The 16,328-nt window shown below is 26.9% G+C and overlaps 1 protein-coding gene across 1 annotated transcript in view; it reads left to right on the plus strand.

Annotated features, from left to right (window-relative positions):
• Window positions 1-16,328, plus strand: part of LOC129618870 (putative uncharacterized protein DDB_G0286901) — a 79,164-nt gene that overhangs the window by 24,268 nt on the left and 38,568 nt on the right. Inside the window, exon 3 of the mRNA XM_055533895.1 lies at window positions 15,929-16,129. Coding sequence (XP_055389870.1) covers window positions 15,929-16,129 — 201 coding nt within the window. The remainder of the gene's footprint in view (window positions 1-15,928; window positions 16,130-16,328) is intronic.

Below are 16,328 nucleotides of genomic sequence, written 5' to 3' on the forward strand. Positions count from 1 at the left end.
ATCTTTGAATATCATACTACAAATCAGTATTTTTTCTTGAAACGTAAAGAAAATGTTCAAATTTCATTATTTCTTTAAAAATGTGAAATTGTCATGATTTCTTCAAAATAGTGAAAATGTGTTCTTGTTGTTTCATAGTAAGTTGTTATATTGAGTGCCAGAGTGTTAACTAAAAAATATAAAATTCTAATAAATTTTTCAAAAAAAACAAAAAACAAACGAATTCACACCGTTTTTATACAAAAATTTATCGCTTTCGAAGAGATTTTGATCGCCCTCTTTCTGATTTATCTGATTTTGTTTCCAGTTTCTTGTATTGTATTTGATGTAGAGTTCATAAAAGGAGCTTCTTAAATATAATTTATAAAATATACACATTGTATACCAATAACAAGTAAAAATATATAAAAATATGTTTCATAAAGGACAAAATATTAAAGTTATAAAAAATAAAAACAAAAAAAAGATTTCTTTGAATGGGATTTAGTTTGTAACTGAGCAACAATTCAATGAACTGCAGTGTAACAAAAAAATAAAATCCAGAATATTTTATAAAAATTTCATTTTCATATATTTTTGACTTTTTAAATTCTACCATTGTGTATAACCGATTTATTCCTTTTGGAAATATCGTCCTTTTTTTTTTTTTGCTTGATATTCTTTTTATTTATCCTTTGTGCTTTCGTATATTTCTGTGAAATAATATAGAACTTATATAATATTGTGAGTGTATATGAAGTGAAGAAAAGTAACATGAAAATCGTAAAGATTTTTGGTTTTTGTTGTTATAAACAGCAGTGTCAACACAAAATTAATATTTTTAACCCCCACAACGACTTGCAAAACAAAATAAATATTCATAACTTTTCGAATATCCTTTTAATATTTTAGTTTATTGATTAAAAGATGAAAAAAAGAAAAGTGGAAATTCGAGAGATGGTGTGAAAATGATTTTTTTTTTGAAATATATTGAATTTTTAATAATTTAATTTTGGCTTTCACACGGGCAACAATTCTTAGACGCAATTGATTTCCACTTACGTTCGAGTTCATAAATTGGTCGAAGTAACATGGAAGTTAATTGTGTTGCTGAAAATTAATATTTTTTTTGGATTTGGAGTTTTGGATCCTTTAAATGTACTTTATCTATGTTGTCTCACAATGTTTGTAAAAAAATTTATTTGGTGTTTAATAAATATTGTAAATTTTCTGTTTTTTGTTAAAAGAAAATGTCGTATCCCATTGATCTGAGGTTGACTCGAATTTTTTAACTATACGGATTTATCATTAAGCTTTTAGAATACACCAATCCGACAAACACCTAAACAACCTGATAAAATTTACTTTGATAATTTTTTTTCAAGACTCGATTGTGATGTTTGATGGATCGTGCGTCTGTTTTCAGCTGATCAATTAAATTATATACATATACATATACGGGAATATAGGTATAGATAGAACAACATATACCATTGATTAAAAGGTCAAAAATGAAGTAGGTGCCAAATCTCAAGGGATCCCCAAATACACGGATTTTAAAAATTTTTCTCGAAAAATCTACATGAATCCTTTTTTTTTGCTTATAGCTTTCGTTTTGAAAAAGATGGAAGCTTTGGAAGCTTTAAACTAACTTAAGAGAACTGACAGAGGGCTTGAAATCAACTTTTCAAGAAAATTTTTTAGTGTTTTTTATCTCGACAATTTCGTATGAAAATTTTTTTTCCCGTAATTTTGCCGAGCTTCTCGCTCAAGATTTAAACATCAAACGTTGCAAAATCTTTTATGGTCCTGGATTATAGCAAAAAAAAACCAATTTCAAGATTTTAAAGTATTTTTAAAATTTTTTTATGTGAAATTCCTTGGCATTCTTCTGAAAGTCTTGTATTACGCTTTGTTTGGAGCAAATATCGGGATCATGGAAACCTTGTTATTTTTTATCTTATTTTATATTTAGTATAGGTATGTATGTATGTAGTGTTTAAAAATTTTTCAATTATATACTTTCCAAACCTTGTGCATTCTTCAATATTGCATGACTGAAACTGATTTCACTCAGAAAAATAATATTCTTAAAAATGATAATAAAAGGAGGTGTAAATGAAACTATAAAAATGTCAATAGCTTATATTGACAATTCAATTTATTTTTTAAATGTTTATGAATTTGAGGGACACAATAATATTGATGAAATGACAAGAATTTCAAAAACATTAATTTAACAATTAATTGAATTTCATCATAAAGATTAGAATTTTGTTACATGCTTAGCTTAACAGTCTGATTTAATAGTCATGATTCAGTTAATTAATATAAACTTTAGAAGGAGGTCCTTCTTTTTTCAAAGCGAAATTTAACCGTTTGAATTAGTTGTAGGCGTTAAAACATAAAAAATTTTAAATCTTCTCTCATAAGTGCATGCCTTGCCTATTGATGTAGAAAAAAGGATGTCCTTTGACATAAAAATTGTAAACTTTGAGCAAAATTTTTAGAAATTATAAAACCAAATTATGTCATGAAAAATTATTTGGTATTGCAAATCGAACAATTTGCAATAAAAAAAGATGAAAAAAAAAATATCGCTTTTCAAAAAAAAAATTATCGATGAAGAGAATTGTAACGATGGGTTTATATAAAAAGTTTTATTTTAGAAAATTTTTGATATTTAAGGGCAAGAAGAATTTGCAACAAAATTTTGGTCTAACAATGAAACCCATAACAACACATTTTTCTATTGTTGTGATTGAACCGCAGGAATTGAATTAGGAAAAAGAGATTCCCTACTCTGAAGCAGTTTTGGGTAAAACGCTTGTTTGTTTGTTCGTAAAATTGCATTTTCATCATCATAAATCATTTAGTAACTACAGCTACATAATCAATTTCATACAGTGTTCAAATATTCAGAGAATCATTAGAGATAAGCCTTTAAATAAATTAAAAATTTTGTGTTTGGTTTCGAAATTTCTAAAAAAATATAGCACGGAATTAAATAACCTTGAAATGTTCTTTGGTTATACTCGTACGAACGTATGTTATAGTTATTTGTTTATAACTTAGAAACTACTTAAGATACGGTACTGTGAAATTACAGTACTACTTGTGTAAAAGCTGTTGAGATATCAGGAACGCTCATTATAACTGTCATATAACTTAGAAAGTTATTTTCAATTATCTCAAATATAATTAGAGCTATAACATAGAATTTTCGTAAAAACAAGTAAATCAATCGGGCTGTTATGTGTTATAAAAAGAAACTTTTGAAATAGCAGTACCGAAAGTTTGCTTTAAATTAATATGGTAATTCGGCAGCTTAAAGTCATAGTCTGCCTCATAGTCAGCTATTCCACACAGCATAACAAATTGACACGGGTATCAGAGAGTTGACATGGTTAACTCTATTTCTTCTTATTACACCCGTACGAACGTATGTTTGAAAGATATACTAAATTTGCTTTACCGTTTGTAACGCTAAGAAATAATGGTCTGAGATATAGACTCAAGAGCATGTTTTTAATCAGCGTCGAATTCTAAGTCGATTTAGCTTTGTTTGTCCGTCCGTCCGTGTGTCCGTCCCAACGATAACTCAAAAACTAATTGGGCTAAGTTCACCAAATTTTTGCAAATGATTTATTATTGTTGATGCTAGAACTCTATTTAAATTGAATATGATTGGGGTAGTGGTTTGGGTAGCTGCCATACAACTTCAGCATTTATTTGGCTATATCTTAGAAACTATAAAACCTATGGTATCGAAATTTCGCATAAGCAAATATATTAGTAGGGTCAATATATTTGTCAAAATTCGTTGAAATTTCTTTGCTTTTTCTAGTAGCTGCCAAACAACTTCAGTAGTAGTTTGGCACACACAGTAGTTTGGAAAACACAGTACTGAAATTTTGCATAAAATTAATATGGTAATACGGCAACTTAAAGTCGTAGTCTGTCCCTTAGTTAGCAATCGCACATAGGATAACAAATTCGTATGGGTATGATAGAGTTGACATTATGAACTCCATTTCTTCTCATTTTATTTGTGAGTTTTATTTTATTAACCTATGAATTAAACTCATTTTAGTTTCAGGTAACGTAAGTTCTATATGATATATTCTGCGAGTTGTGTATTTTTGTCCCCTCTATATGCTTAATTTACTTCATATCTCATTTAATTTGTAATTTTTCAAGTTTATTACCATTATTTCAATTAATTATTTTATTAACGAAAAATTTTAATTAAAATCTAAGTTAAATGTAAACAAATTGGTAAAAAAATAAATAAATTTAAAATGAAAAAAACAAAAAGCAAAAAAAAAAAATCAAAATATTTCTTATAATCCTTTAAAAGTAAAAAAAAAAAAACTTCCTTAAAATTAATTTCTTCAAATTTCAACAACTTGTTATTTTTAATATTTTCAAAATATTTATTCTAATTTCATATACGCTTTTAATAAGCGTATATGAAATACTTTTTTATTTAATTTTTTTATAGGAACATACGCTATGATGTATTTATAGCACCAATTACTTAAAAATTATATTTAAAAAGCCTATATAAGTATTAAATCCTTTTTCATAAAACCTATACCTCAAAAAAGAAAAAAATTAGTAAGTTTGTTCCTTGTAAATTAAATATCCTTATAAAATATTAAATTTCAATTTTTTTATTATTTTTGTTTATCTTGTTTTCTCTTAATGTTATTCATTATTCCTTTTTGATCCTTTTTAAAAATATTTTTTATACAAATACACGCATTTAAGTACGTGCGTATACATGTGCTATTTAATGTACTTATTATGATTTTAAATGTATCCATCCTTAATAAATTTTGTTTTACAAAAAAGGAAAAAAAAAGCGCAAGTACACCTGAAGGTTTTCCAATCGAGGTTAATGATTTTAAATAAATGAAAACAATTTTTTGAGTTCACATACATGCAAATAATATTATTATTCTCCCATAAATTAGTAGTCTCCAATTTCTTATTTTTTCCTTTATACCATGTGATACAATTATATTTAAAAAGCCTATCATTGCCAAGTTGCTAATAAAACAAGTAAAAACGTTTCAGTCGGTATAAACCGATTGAATTATACCCTGCACCTTTCGTTATTGTGTAGCAATTACCCAAACCTCTGAAATCATTCAATAGAAACTTCACGGACATGTCTGATCTATAATCGGACACACAACTGCCAAGTTTCATGAATCTGACTTTATTATTTTTCCAAATATTAAGAATAAGCTTTTAGACTTGTATGAGATCTACTCGAACCTGTTAAGCAATTCCACCAAAACTTCAGAAATATATGTGACCTATAACTCGACATACAACTGCCAAGTTTCGTGAATCTGACTTTATTATTTTGCCAAATATGTAAAATAAGCTTTTGGAGTTGTATGGCAAGTACCCGAACCTGTCAAGCAATTTCACTAAAACTTCACAAATATATCTGATCTATAACCGGACACACAACTGCCAAGTTTCATGAATCTGACTTTATTATTTTTCCAAATATGTAAAATAAGCTTTTGGAGTTTTATGGCAAGTACCTGAACCTGTCAAGCAATTCCGTCAAAACTTCACAAATATATCTGATCTATAATCGGACACACAACTGCCAAGTTTCATGAATCTGACTTTATTATTTTTCCAAATATTTAAAACAAGCTTTTGGACTTGTATGGGAGCTACTCGAACCTGTCGAGCAATTCCACCAAAACTTTATAAATATATTTGAGCCATAATTGGACACATGACTGCCAAGTTTCATGAATCTGACTTTATTATTTTTCCAAATATTTAAAATTAGCTTCTGGAGTTGTATGGCAGGTACCCGAACCTGTCAAGCGATTCCTCTAAAACTTCAGAAATATATTTGACCTATAATTGGACACATGACTGCCAAGTTTCATGAATCTGACTTTATTATTTTGCCGAATATAAAAAATTTGCTATTGGAGTTGTATGGCAGCCACCCGAACCGGTGCAGCTATCCCATTATAATTTTTAGAGCATGTGTAGAATATAATTGGACACACGTATACAAAATTTTATATTTATAGCTTTATTGGTTTTTGAAATAATTAAAATAAACTCTTGGAGTTGTATGGCAGCTACCCGAACCCGTTGTCCGATTTAGTCCAATAACAATAGGGTTCGTCCTTGGCACAAAAGAAAAAACTTGTGAAAGTTTGGTGTCGATTGCATTATTCGTTTTTGAGTTATCGTGCGATCGGACGGACGGACGGACGGACGGACGGACGGACGGACGGACGGACGGACGGACGGACGGACGGACGGACGGACGGACGGACGGACGGACGGACGGACGGACGGACGGACATGTCTAAATCGACGCAGAATTTTACGCTGAGCAAGAATATATATATATGTCCATACCGCAGATGACTCCTTCAAGTAGTTACAAACTCCATACCAAAGTTAATATACCCTTCACGAAGTGCAGGGTATAAAAAAACATGATTTTTTTGTTTATTAGTTGTTTGTTCATTTTTAAGCTTCTTTTCATAAAAGAACGCACTTTTTCAATATTCCACAGGGAACATTATAGTTCTAAATTTAGAATTAAAATTTCATGTACATTGTACTTTTTGTATATAGGTACACACATAGTACATGTGAATGTGTTTATAGAAAATTTTTAAAGTTCATACTTATTGTGTGTAAATCTTCTCCTGTTGCTCATTCTTAATTCCTTAATAAAAAAACCAACAAGTAAAGTGAATGAAAAATATTGAAAACAAAATGTTATAAACCATATGAAAGGTACAAAGCCAGGAGGATATTGTATGGAACAGCAATACAATAATAATAAAGAGAATAAAACATTTAAAAAGCACAAGAGTCAGTCGCAGACTTACTTTAGAAAATATTGTTGAAAAATCAAAAAAAGAGCAAGTTATAAGTATATAAACAGGATAATATCCTGAAAAATTCATTTTATATTATGAGCATGGTGAATAGTGAAGAAAATGAAATTTTCAAATTTAAAATACATAAAAATTTATCCTGCTTTATTAGCAACAAGCAGATTTATGAAATTGAAATATACAAAAGGAACAAAGTATAGCCCATATTAAAGTATTTTTAAAAATCATTTTTATATAGTAATCAGATAAGCTTTAGAATTTAGACTTTAAAAAAAGATAATATGAAATACAAAGGGGCGCATAATATCATATTTTATACATACCCAATTTGAAATACACGTATATGTACATACATACATATTCGTACTTTAATAAAAATATTAAGCGAATATAAAATAAATATTGTATAAGAAGAATAAAATTCTCTTTATATATCAATTTAGTATTCGCCTTAAGGCTTTAATAACGGTATACAGAACAACAAACTGTAAAACGAAAAGACAACAAAAAAAAGGAAAAAAAAAACTCATAAAATATTAGAAAAAAAAAGTTTATCCGTTGTTTCCTGTCTCTTTTATTATTCATTCCGGCTTCAAAAATCATTATGTTAATATATCGCTGGCAAAACTGTGATACCACGTAAGTGCAAATATTTCCAAAAGTACTTTATCAATTTTCTGTTTATGAAATCTCAAACAGTGCATCTTTAAAATTTACGAAACAGTAAAAACTAATAAATAATTACTTTTTCTTTAAATAATTTTCATATTTTCATAAATTTAAAAGATGGATTGTTTGACATTTCCTAAACAGAAAATTGGTAAAGTACTTTTGGAAATATTTGCACTTACGTGGTATCACAGTTTTGCCAGCGATATGAGAACTACACACGCAATATACCCGAAGCAGAAATTATATACTCTAAGTAGAAAATTATAATAGTAGTGGATTGTATGAAACAAAGCTGCTGTTAGTGAAAAAAAAAATAAAAATAAAATTTCCCTGCACTTTACTCCCATAATGTTACCATTATAATATTATAATATTATCATCATCATCATTATTATTAAATTTTATCATCAATCACTACTACTATCAATTTATACTATCATGATAGCAGCTGGTATCGTATTATCATTATTATTAGAATCATTGTTGTCGTCAACATTCCTAAAATGCGTCTACACATAATATTTTTTTTCTTTTGATTTTTTTTTGTTTTTTTTTTTTAATATCCCAAGGCAATCTGTGTGGATGGTAAATATTTGCATTTCAAAGTGGCATTACCAGGAGTACATAACATTATTTAGTATTTAGAAATTTCAAATCATTAAAATTATTTAAAAAAATAGAACAAGAGAAGAAAAATAAATAGAAAGAGAAATTATAATAGTTCCTGTCATTCTTGTGAGCTTTTCATTTTCACTCGTCAAAAATATTCAAATCTGATGCTATTTTAATGATTTTCTGTGATGATTAAATTTTTTTCATAAATTTTATGCTGCAATTGAATTAAGTTTTCAAATAAATCATGGGTCTCTCAATTTGCAGGTATTCACAAATATTAAACTTTCTTACAACAAAATCTCTTGTGATCTCGTCATTTAGCCTTAACTAAACCAGTTGTGTGAAGATAATAAGAAAATAATTTCAGTATGCAGAACATTTTCCCTATTTAGACTTAAATAGAATTTCCTTATTTGTTCATTTTGACAGAAAGCTCACTAAATTTCCGTCACGCAAATTATTAAATTGCACTATTAAGCTACTAAAAACGACGGTCACTATCCCTCAACAAGAAAATACTGCAGTCTTAAACTTGCGAAGTTATAAGTTGCAGATGTAAATTTTTTGTACAAACTGGTTTAATAATTTTGTTGTAAATATGTAAAGAAAGTTGTAGGAATTTCCTTTATTAATACAGAGAATTTAAATTCTAAAATGCATAGAAAACATTTTTATTTTTCACTACTGAAATTTAAAGACATATCACTGGTTCTGACAAAGGCTAAGGAAACTCTTGAATGTTTTTCATTGATTTTTTATAATTTATAATACCACTACAATAAAATTTTCAATTCATGCATTTTTTTTATAATTTCTGCGATTTAACTTTAATGGAATGAAAAATATACATAACATATCGCAAACATGATATAAATTTATTTTTCTGCTCAACACACATTATTACTCCCATTCGTACATACACTTATAACATAGTTAAATAGATTCATATTGTATCTGTTTAAATGGAAACAATATAAATTTGATGACAATTTTCTTCGTTTAAGTGAAAAGAGGAGAGAATGTGAACTAGAAAATCATGTTTTTATTTTTTACAGAAAAAAAAAATTAAAAAATAAGCAAGAAAAAAACGGAATCTAAAGTCGTCTAAATTGCTTTCGGATTTGACTTTCTATTAAAGATTATTGTGACATTTATTGTTCACGCTGTAATCGCATTTTCTAATTTTCATAGTTAGTTATCCTTAATGTTGTTTGCGGGTCTTTATACCACCCGTCCCCCGCTCTTAAAATCGTTATTTTAATTTTACAAACTTTTAAGTTATTATCAGAAGAGTAACAATGTTTGTTGCTGTTATTGTTACTGTTGTGTTTGTTGTTGAACATTTTGTACAATATTTGTGCTTGTTGTTTCTTTTTGGTTTATTCCTTTTTTTCCCCATCATTTTATTAAAAAACAATTTTTTTTTTTAATTTTTTGTTTTTCAAAAACAATTTCTTTAATGCTGAGGTAATTTTGTTGACTATTTTTTCTTTTTTTTTTCTCTTTTCGTTTTTTAATAAGTTTTGCCGCCTGAAGGCAACATACGCGGATTATTTAATTTTGATTCTATATGCTTGTTGTTGTCTTAAATTTCTTTATAGTGGAAAGAGATATTTTTTTGAGTAACAAAAAAAAAAAAATAAATAAAAAAAGGAAAAGTTAAAATGAGCAACCGTTTCATAAAAAAAAAATCGCTGGCTGGAATGAGTTTTGCTCTTATTTTGTTTTTTTTTTCGCCGTTATTAGCTTTTATAGTTTTCTTCTTTCGAAATTGTTCTTTAATATTATAATGAAAGGATTCAATTTAAGAAAATATACATATGAGGGACTTGATTTTAGAAAAACTGAAATTGGTTTTCGAAGCGATTAAGATTTTGAAATGGTTTTCAAGTTTCGAAATTTCATAAGTCATTAATGCCGATTTTAAGACGCTTCTAGAATAAAGTTGATTTTGGTTTTGTATAAAAGTTATTTTATTTTTTACCCAGTTATTTTGGGAGTCCTAATTTTGGTCACAGTTAATAGAATAATATACTTAAAATTTTAGAGATTTTGTTGAATTGGAAATGGATATTTTTGTATAGAAGGAGATGGTGGCTCATTTTCTATGCTCAGGCTCAGCTTTGGAACGGAGAAGGCGGAGGTTCCTTGGGTCGCTTTTTTTTTTTGTGAGTCACCGATCTGGCGAATGTAAATGCCAGGAATCTAAAGCGGTTTATAAAGGACTGGGCTAGCTGACGTGAGGATGGGGATATGTATACCAAAATATTCGCTGTATCTCTAACGGTATCACAACGGGCCTGCTTGTGTGAAAGTTCAATTAATATCATAAAATGTTTAATTGCAACAAGCAGCTATACATTTTATTATCGCAGATAATAAATCTATGATGAAATCAATAGATCAAAATAGCTTAAATTATTTTGGTCCTGCATAGTAAAATGTACAACAAACATGAACGTATACAAGTTCTAATGTTAAATAGTAATAGAATTATGAACTTGGTTATCGATAAAATGATTGATAAAATACTGATATTATTTTGCTTTGTAGTGATTCTACAGAATCAAAAGTATTCAACTTTTTAAGTTCTCATTTGCAACTATGCACGCGTTCTTTTTAACAGTACACAAAATTTTAAAGTACTACAAACTAGGAACAGTTTTTAAACAGAACATAATTTTTTGTAAAAATGCTATATAATCAGATCAGAAGCAAAAACAATCAAACATGAAATAATGTCAGAAATGTGACACTTATTTTTCATAAAAAATAAAAAGCTGCAATAAAAATGGTTAATATTATATGGATACGGAGTTTAATGTATTTATATCGGTTCCAAATGCTATAGGACTAGGCCCAATTATGCTTCGTATTTTGGTTGTTATAAGCGTTTTAACTAGTTATTATTCGTTTGGAGCTTTATAAGCCTTCAAAAGGAACGCAAAAAATGTAGATGTATGCAAATGCTTTTCTTTCGCTCTATTTCTATTAATACATATTTTTTCTTAAAGTTGTTTTTGCATAAACAAAATTGATTTTAAAACTCAATTAATCGACATGAACTCAAAACAAAAAGCAAAACAAAATGAACAACAATTTTTGTTTTAAGACCTCAAATTCTTAAATAGAATTTTAAAAAGTTTCAACTAAACTTGCAATTTTCACAGCAATAAAAATTTCTACAAGTATGTGTGCATGTCATATACTAAGTATACATTTTTTTTTTGTAAAAATTTTCCATCCATTATCACATCGTTAGCTTTCTTTCAAAACGTTTATTCCATTTGATATGGTATATAGAAGACAAGAAATAAAATTAAAAGTAGGAAAGAAATTAAAAAAGTAAAAAGAAAAAAACAAAATAAACCCTAAGAAAGTTTTTAATTAGAATTTCTCAACTTTTTCCTATCAGTTGCAGAGAGAACCATACTTTGCAACCTTGTTTATAAAAAAAAAAACAAAAAAGAAACAAGGAGAATGCGTCTATTAACGTCGTTTAAGTTGAGAAGAATTATTTTGTGTGTATGTTGTAAATTGCTATATATCTATAGAGTATCTGTGTGTCATGGCGTTTCTGTATAAAACTTCATAATGTATAAATTTACACTCTTTTAATTTGTCTACTGTTATTATATCTTTTCTTTTTTAGAACAAATTTCAAAGGCATTTTAATATTCCAATTCATAGAAGAATCTCATTGTTCTCCTCGTATTCTCCTCAGTCTTGACATAGTGTTATGTATATAGTATTTATGTGAATGGTTGTATGCACTTATATGAAAATAACACAACCATAACTATGTACAATGGTAAATTTTAATTGCGTAACAATAATGTAATAATATTACACAATTCTGTTATATAAATTTTACAAATCTATTTCTTTTTAGATATAATGAGAAAGTTATTAATGTTGATAATAAATAGACCCAAAATTAGTGTTACGTATTAGTGTATAGATTAAGATTTTTAATTTGTGAGGAGAGAAATTAATTAACTGTGCGAATTTGGTATGTGTATGTATATGTACATTATGTGTATATAAGCATATTTTGGCGTATAATACAGAACGCGAAGTAATATAAAAGGCTTGCTGTATAATTTTCAAAATCATGTAATTGATAGATATTGGTCTTATTGTATTTTTTTTTTCATTTATGAATTTAAAAATTGGGTATAATTTTGAATAAAACTAATATTTAATTTGTAATCAATTAACAAAATTTTAAACTTGTTGTATTTGCTCAAACCGTTTCAAGCCATGGATTTCTAATTAATTCAAAGCATAAAATATAATATTTGGGAAATGGGACCTTGTTCTAAAGCCCAAATACGATTTTCTTTTAAAATTTAATATTACATCAATTATTTTAAATTTGAGGTAAAAATTACCATTTTCATATATGCAGAACATAATATATTACACCATAAATATGTCATGCTACTTGAAAAATTTTTTTCAGAATTCAAAATTGAAATGGGATAATTTATAAAACCTATGTATGACATAATCAGCTACCAATCTCAGTCTGAACCAAATAAGATTTGTTGAATAAAATTTATGTCACCTTTCAAAATTTTACATCAAATTGTAAAATTCAAAGTTGTATTTTGAAGACCATAGTTAAATAAATCTCATAATGGAGTTCTTGCCTCACAATATACTAAGTTTGTATAATGTGTGAAAGTTACTGGTTAAATAATTACTATTTAGAATACATCTTATATTATTTGTGGTGAAACTTAAGATGTTCCGCTAATATGAAAATAAAATTAATTCATATCAGGGCATATGGACATAATATCAAACGAAATACAAACTCTTGAAAGCTCTATAATTATGTTTAGAATTAGAATCGACATTAAAAATTATTGCAATCACAAAGTGTGATTATTTCCAACCATTCAAGCTCATCAAACTCTATCAGAAATTTAAATTCTTTGGGCCCCACTTAATATCTTATTTATCTGTCGTATTAAGTGTGACATTGAGATGAAGTTGAATATAAATTGAATAATGTTCGTAATACGAAACTCTCAATCGAGAAGAATGGTCTACGAATAATGGATATCATATTTTTTCAAGAAATGTTAGTCAAAATCTTTAAAAAATTTACATTAAATTAGCAGGATATCTATAATTACTATGATTAAAAAAATTTCCTGTATTAAAATTCATCACATAATTTTTCATATAGTTATTAAAATTGCACAATGCATGATTGTTTTATAATTTATTTCTAAAATTTAAAAAATTATTTAAAATTTTTCCATTTATATTCGAAATAAATTGCTTTGTCGTACTCACCACCACAATTATTGAATCCTTTTAATAATAAATGTTTATTAATCTTAAATATTACCAAGAATAATCATAAATTTCAGTTCATATGAACGAATTTACTTAAATATATGGTCAGACTTTATAAGAATATAGATTAAGGACATTGCAATAATAATAAATTTTGGATTGTTTTTTACGGAATTTTTATAAAAATGTACAATTTAGGTTTTTCATTTTTTGGGCTTCTTTATAATTATAATAATAAATAATATAAACGGTATTTTTATTTATTTGTTGTTTAATTTTTTATATTTTGTTTTATTTGCCTTTATTATCTTTGTTCTTCTTCTTTATGTTGTTTTGTTTTGTTTCCCTCAAAACAAAAGTGATTTTCACATTATTTACTTCTGGCATATATCAATGTTAAATTAGAGAGAAAAAGTATGTGTGTGTGGGAACAAAAAATTAAATAAAAAAAAGCATACCTTCATATATCCTTTATTTTAAGAATTCTTTTATTACTATAATTTTTCATTTGATCCTTTTTCTTTCACTTTTTTTTATTATTATTATTTTTCTGCTCCTGGATAATATTTTTTATTTTCGTCCTTATAATTTTCTTTTTTTGTATTTTACGTAAATTGTTTCAATTCTTTTAGAATGAAATCTAGTTGAAAAAAAAAGAAAATAAAATGGTTTCCGAAATTCATATACACCATTCCGTAATGCGAATACGAAATTTTTTTTGTAACTGAATAAGAACGGCAAGCGAAGCGGCACACATGTGTGCATATATGAAATTCATATATGTACGTAAGGCAAGGACGGAACAATTTATGAGTTCTTCGTTTAAACCATTTGACCGTCATTTATTTATATTTACAGTTTGTTTAGTCTTTGTTTTTAAATCATATGTTATTTAACTGTAATTTTTGTTATTTTGTTTTTGTTGAGTATTTTTTATTTCTCTTTTCTTGCTTTGTTCTATTTTTTGTTTTCCCTATTTTTCACCTTTTCTACTTAGAGAGAAATGTGTTTGTGTATGCATGAATTAAATTTTTTTTTATTTACAGTTTATTCTTATATTTTTATTTTCTAACTGTTTTTTTTTCGCCATTTTTTTTTTCTATACACAGTTTTTGTTTTTATTTTTAATATTGTTTTTTTTTGTGTCTATTTTTTTTTTGATTTAAACCAAAAAACATACCGAACTTTAGTGGCCACACTAACACCACGAATCTTTGGTATACCGTTACCCACTATATATATACACATGGTCACATACAATTGTATATACATATGTACATACATACATAGAACATTATGTAAATATGTATATGTATCACTATTTCTATACAAATTGTGTGTTTATATACATAGACAAAAAAAAAACAAAAAAAAAAATTCGTTGTCATCCTTTAGTTGGTCAAATTAGACATGAAAACGCTAGACAAAATAGGAAAAATAAAATAAACAAAAACAAAAATAAAGACACAAAACTAACAAACTTGTTTTTTGTAAAAAGCGTTTTCAAATCATTGAATATACCAAAATAGTAAAAATAAAAGCAAAAACACAAAAAACTGAACTTTTATTTCGCTCCAATTTCTAATGACTTTTTGTGTTTGGCATAAGACCAAAAACTTTTCTAGTTATATGAAATTTTTTTGAAATATTAGAGTTAAAGAGTTGAATGGACTTTTATTTTACGGAAAAAAACAATTAATAATTTTTTTTCAGATTGGTTTTTTCTGTTTTTCGCTTAATATTCGTTTTATGATTTCAGGTTTATAATAAACAAGTCAATTAAAATCAATTGGTTTTATTCAGAAATTAGCTAGGTGCGGGAGCTATTGCCTTTAACTTACTTTTTCAAACCTTGCACCCCGAAAACCGATTTTCAAATCTTATATGACATCTTTTCATAAAAAATTGAGAGTTCATTCGTGAGTCGTTAACCATTCTTTACATTTCTGTTTATTTGCACAGTTTCTATTGTTACAAAGAACATAGAAAACAATTCACAGCAAAAGATGAAAACGAAACAGTCGCCGAAATGGAACGCAAAAATAAAATAATATCAAGAGAATTATTATAAACCATAGTTGGAATTTTAAAAATTGTCTATGGGTATTATTTAGAGTAAAGTTGATTGATTCATTAAGTCATTATTAATCCAAAAACATGATTTTTAATTTAAATATGTGTGAACTGAATAATATTGTGGCTATGACTCTGAAATATTAAAAGCGCACATACCATGATTCTGGATTTGTGCATTAATTGTTAAGTTGTTCCTTTGTTCGAAAGAGAAAGTGCATTTTCATATTCTGAAAAAATTCGGGAACTTCACGAAAACTAAATGTCAAGCGTCTATTTTATATAATAAATTACAATAAAATAAATTTTTTATGCAATATAATACTAAAATTTTTCTAACGAACCTTTTCATTATTCGTTTTTAATTTAAGGTAAAAGTTTTACATTAACTATTGTAATTTCAACGACACCAATACAAATAGCAATGTACACCAAAGCTATAAAGGTTACTGTTGATGGACCAAGAGAGCCTAGATCAAAAGTTCGACATCAAGGTTTTCATCCATTTGCATTTGGACCTCAAAGATTTGGTCCAGATCCTTTGATAAGTGGATTACCATTTAAATTACCAGGTAATTTTTTGAAATTTGTTAAATCTACATTAAAAAGTATTTTTCTTATAAAGGAAAAATTAAACTAATGATTTATGTAGTCTAATAATCTTTATTTTATGGTGTAAGAGACTGACAAAATGTTGTAAATATTTGAACATTAGAAATAAATGTTTTCAAAAAGTTTCATTGCATTTTAAAGAAATTTTTCTGTTAAATA

Source organism: Condylostylus longicornis, unplaced genomic scaffold, assembly GCF_029603195.1.
Source record: "Condylostylus longicornis isolate FDR11 unplaced genomic scaffold, ASM2960319v2 ptg000010l, whole genome shotgun sequence".
NCBI classification, from domain to species: domain Eukaryota; kingdom Metazoa; phylum Arthropoda; class Insecta; order Diptera; family Dolichopodidae; genus Condylostylus; species Condylostylus longicornis.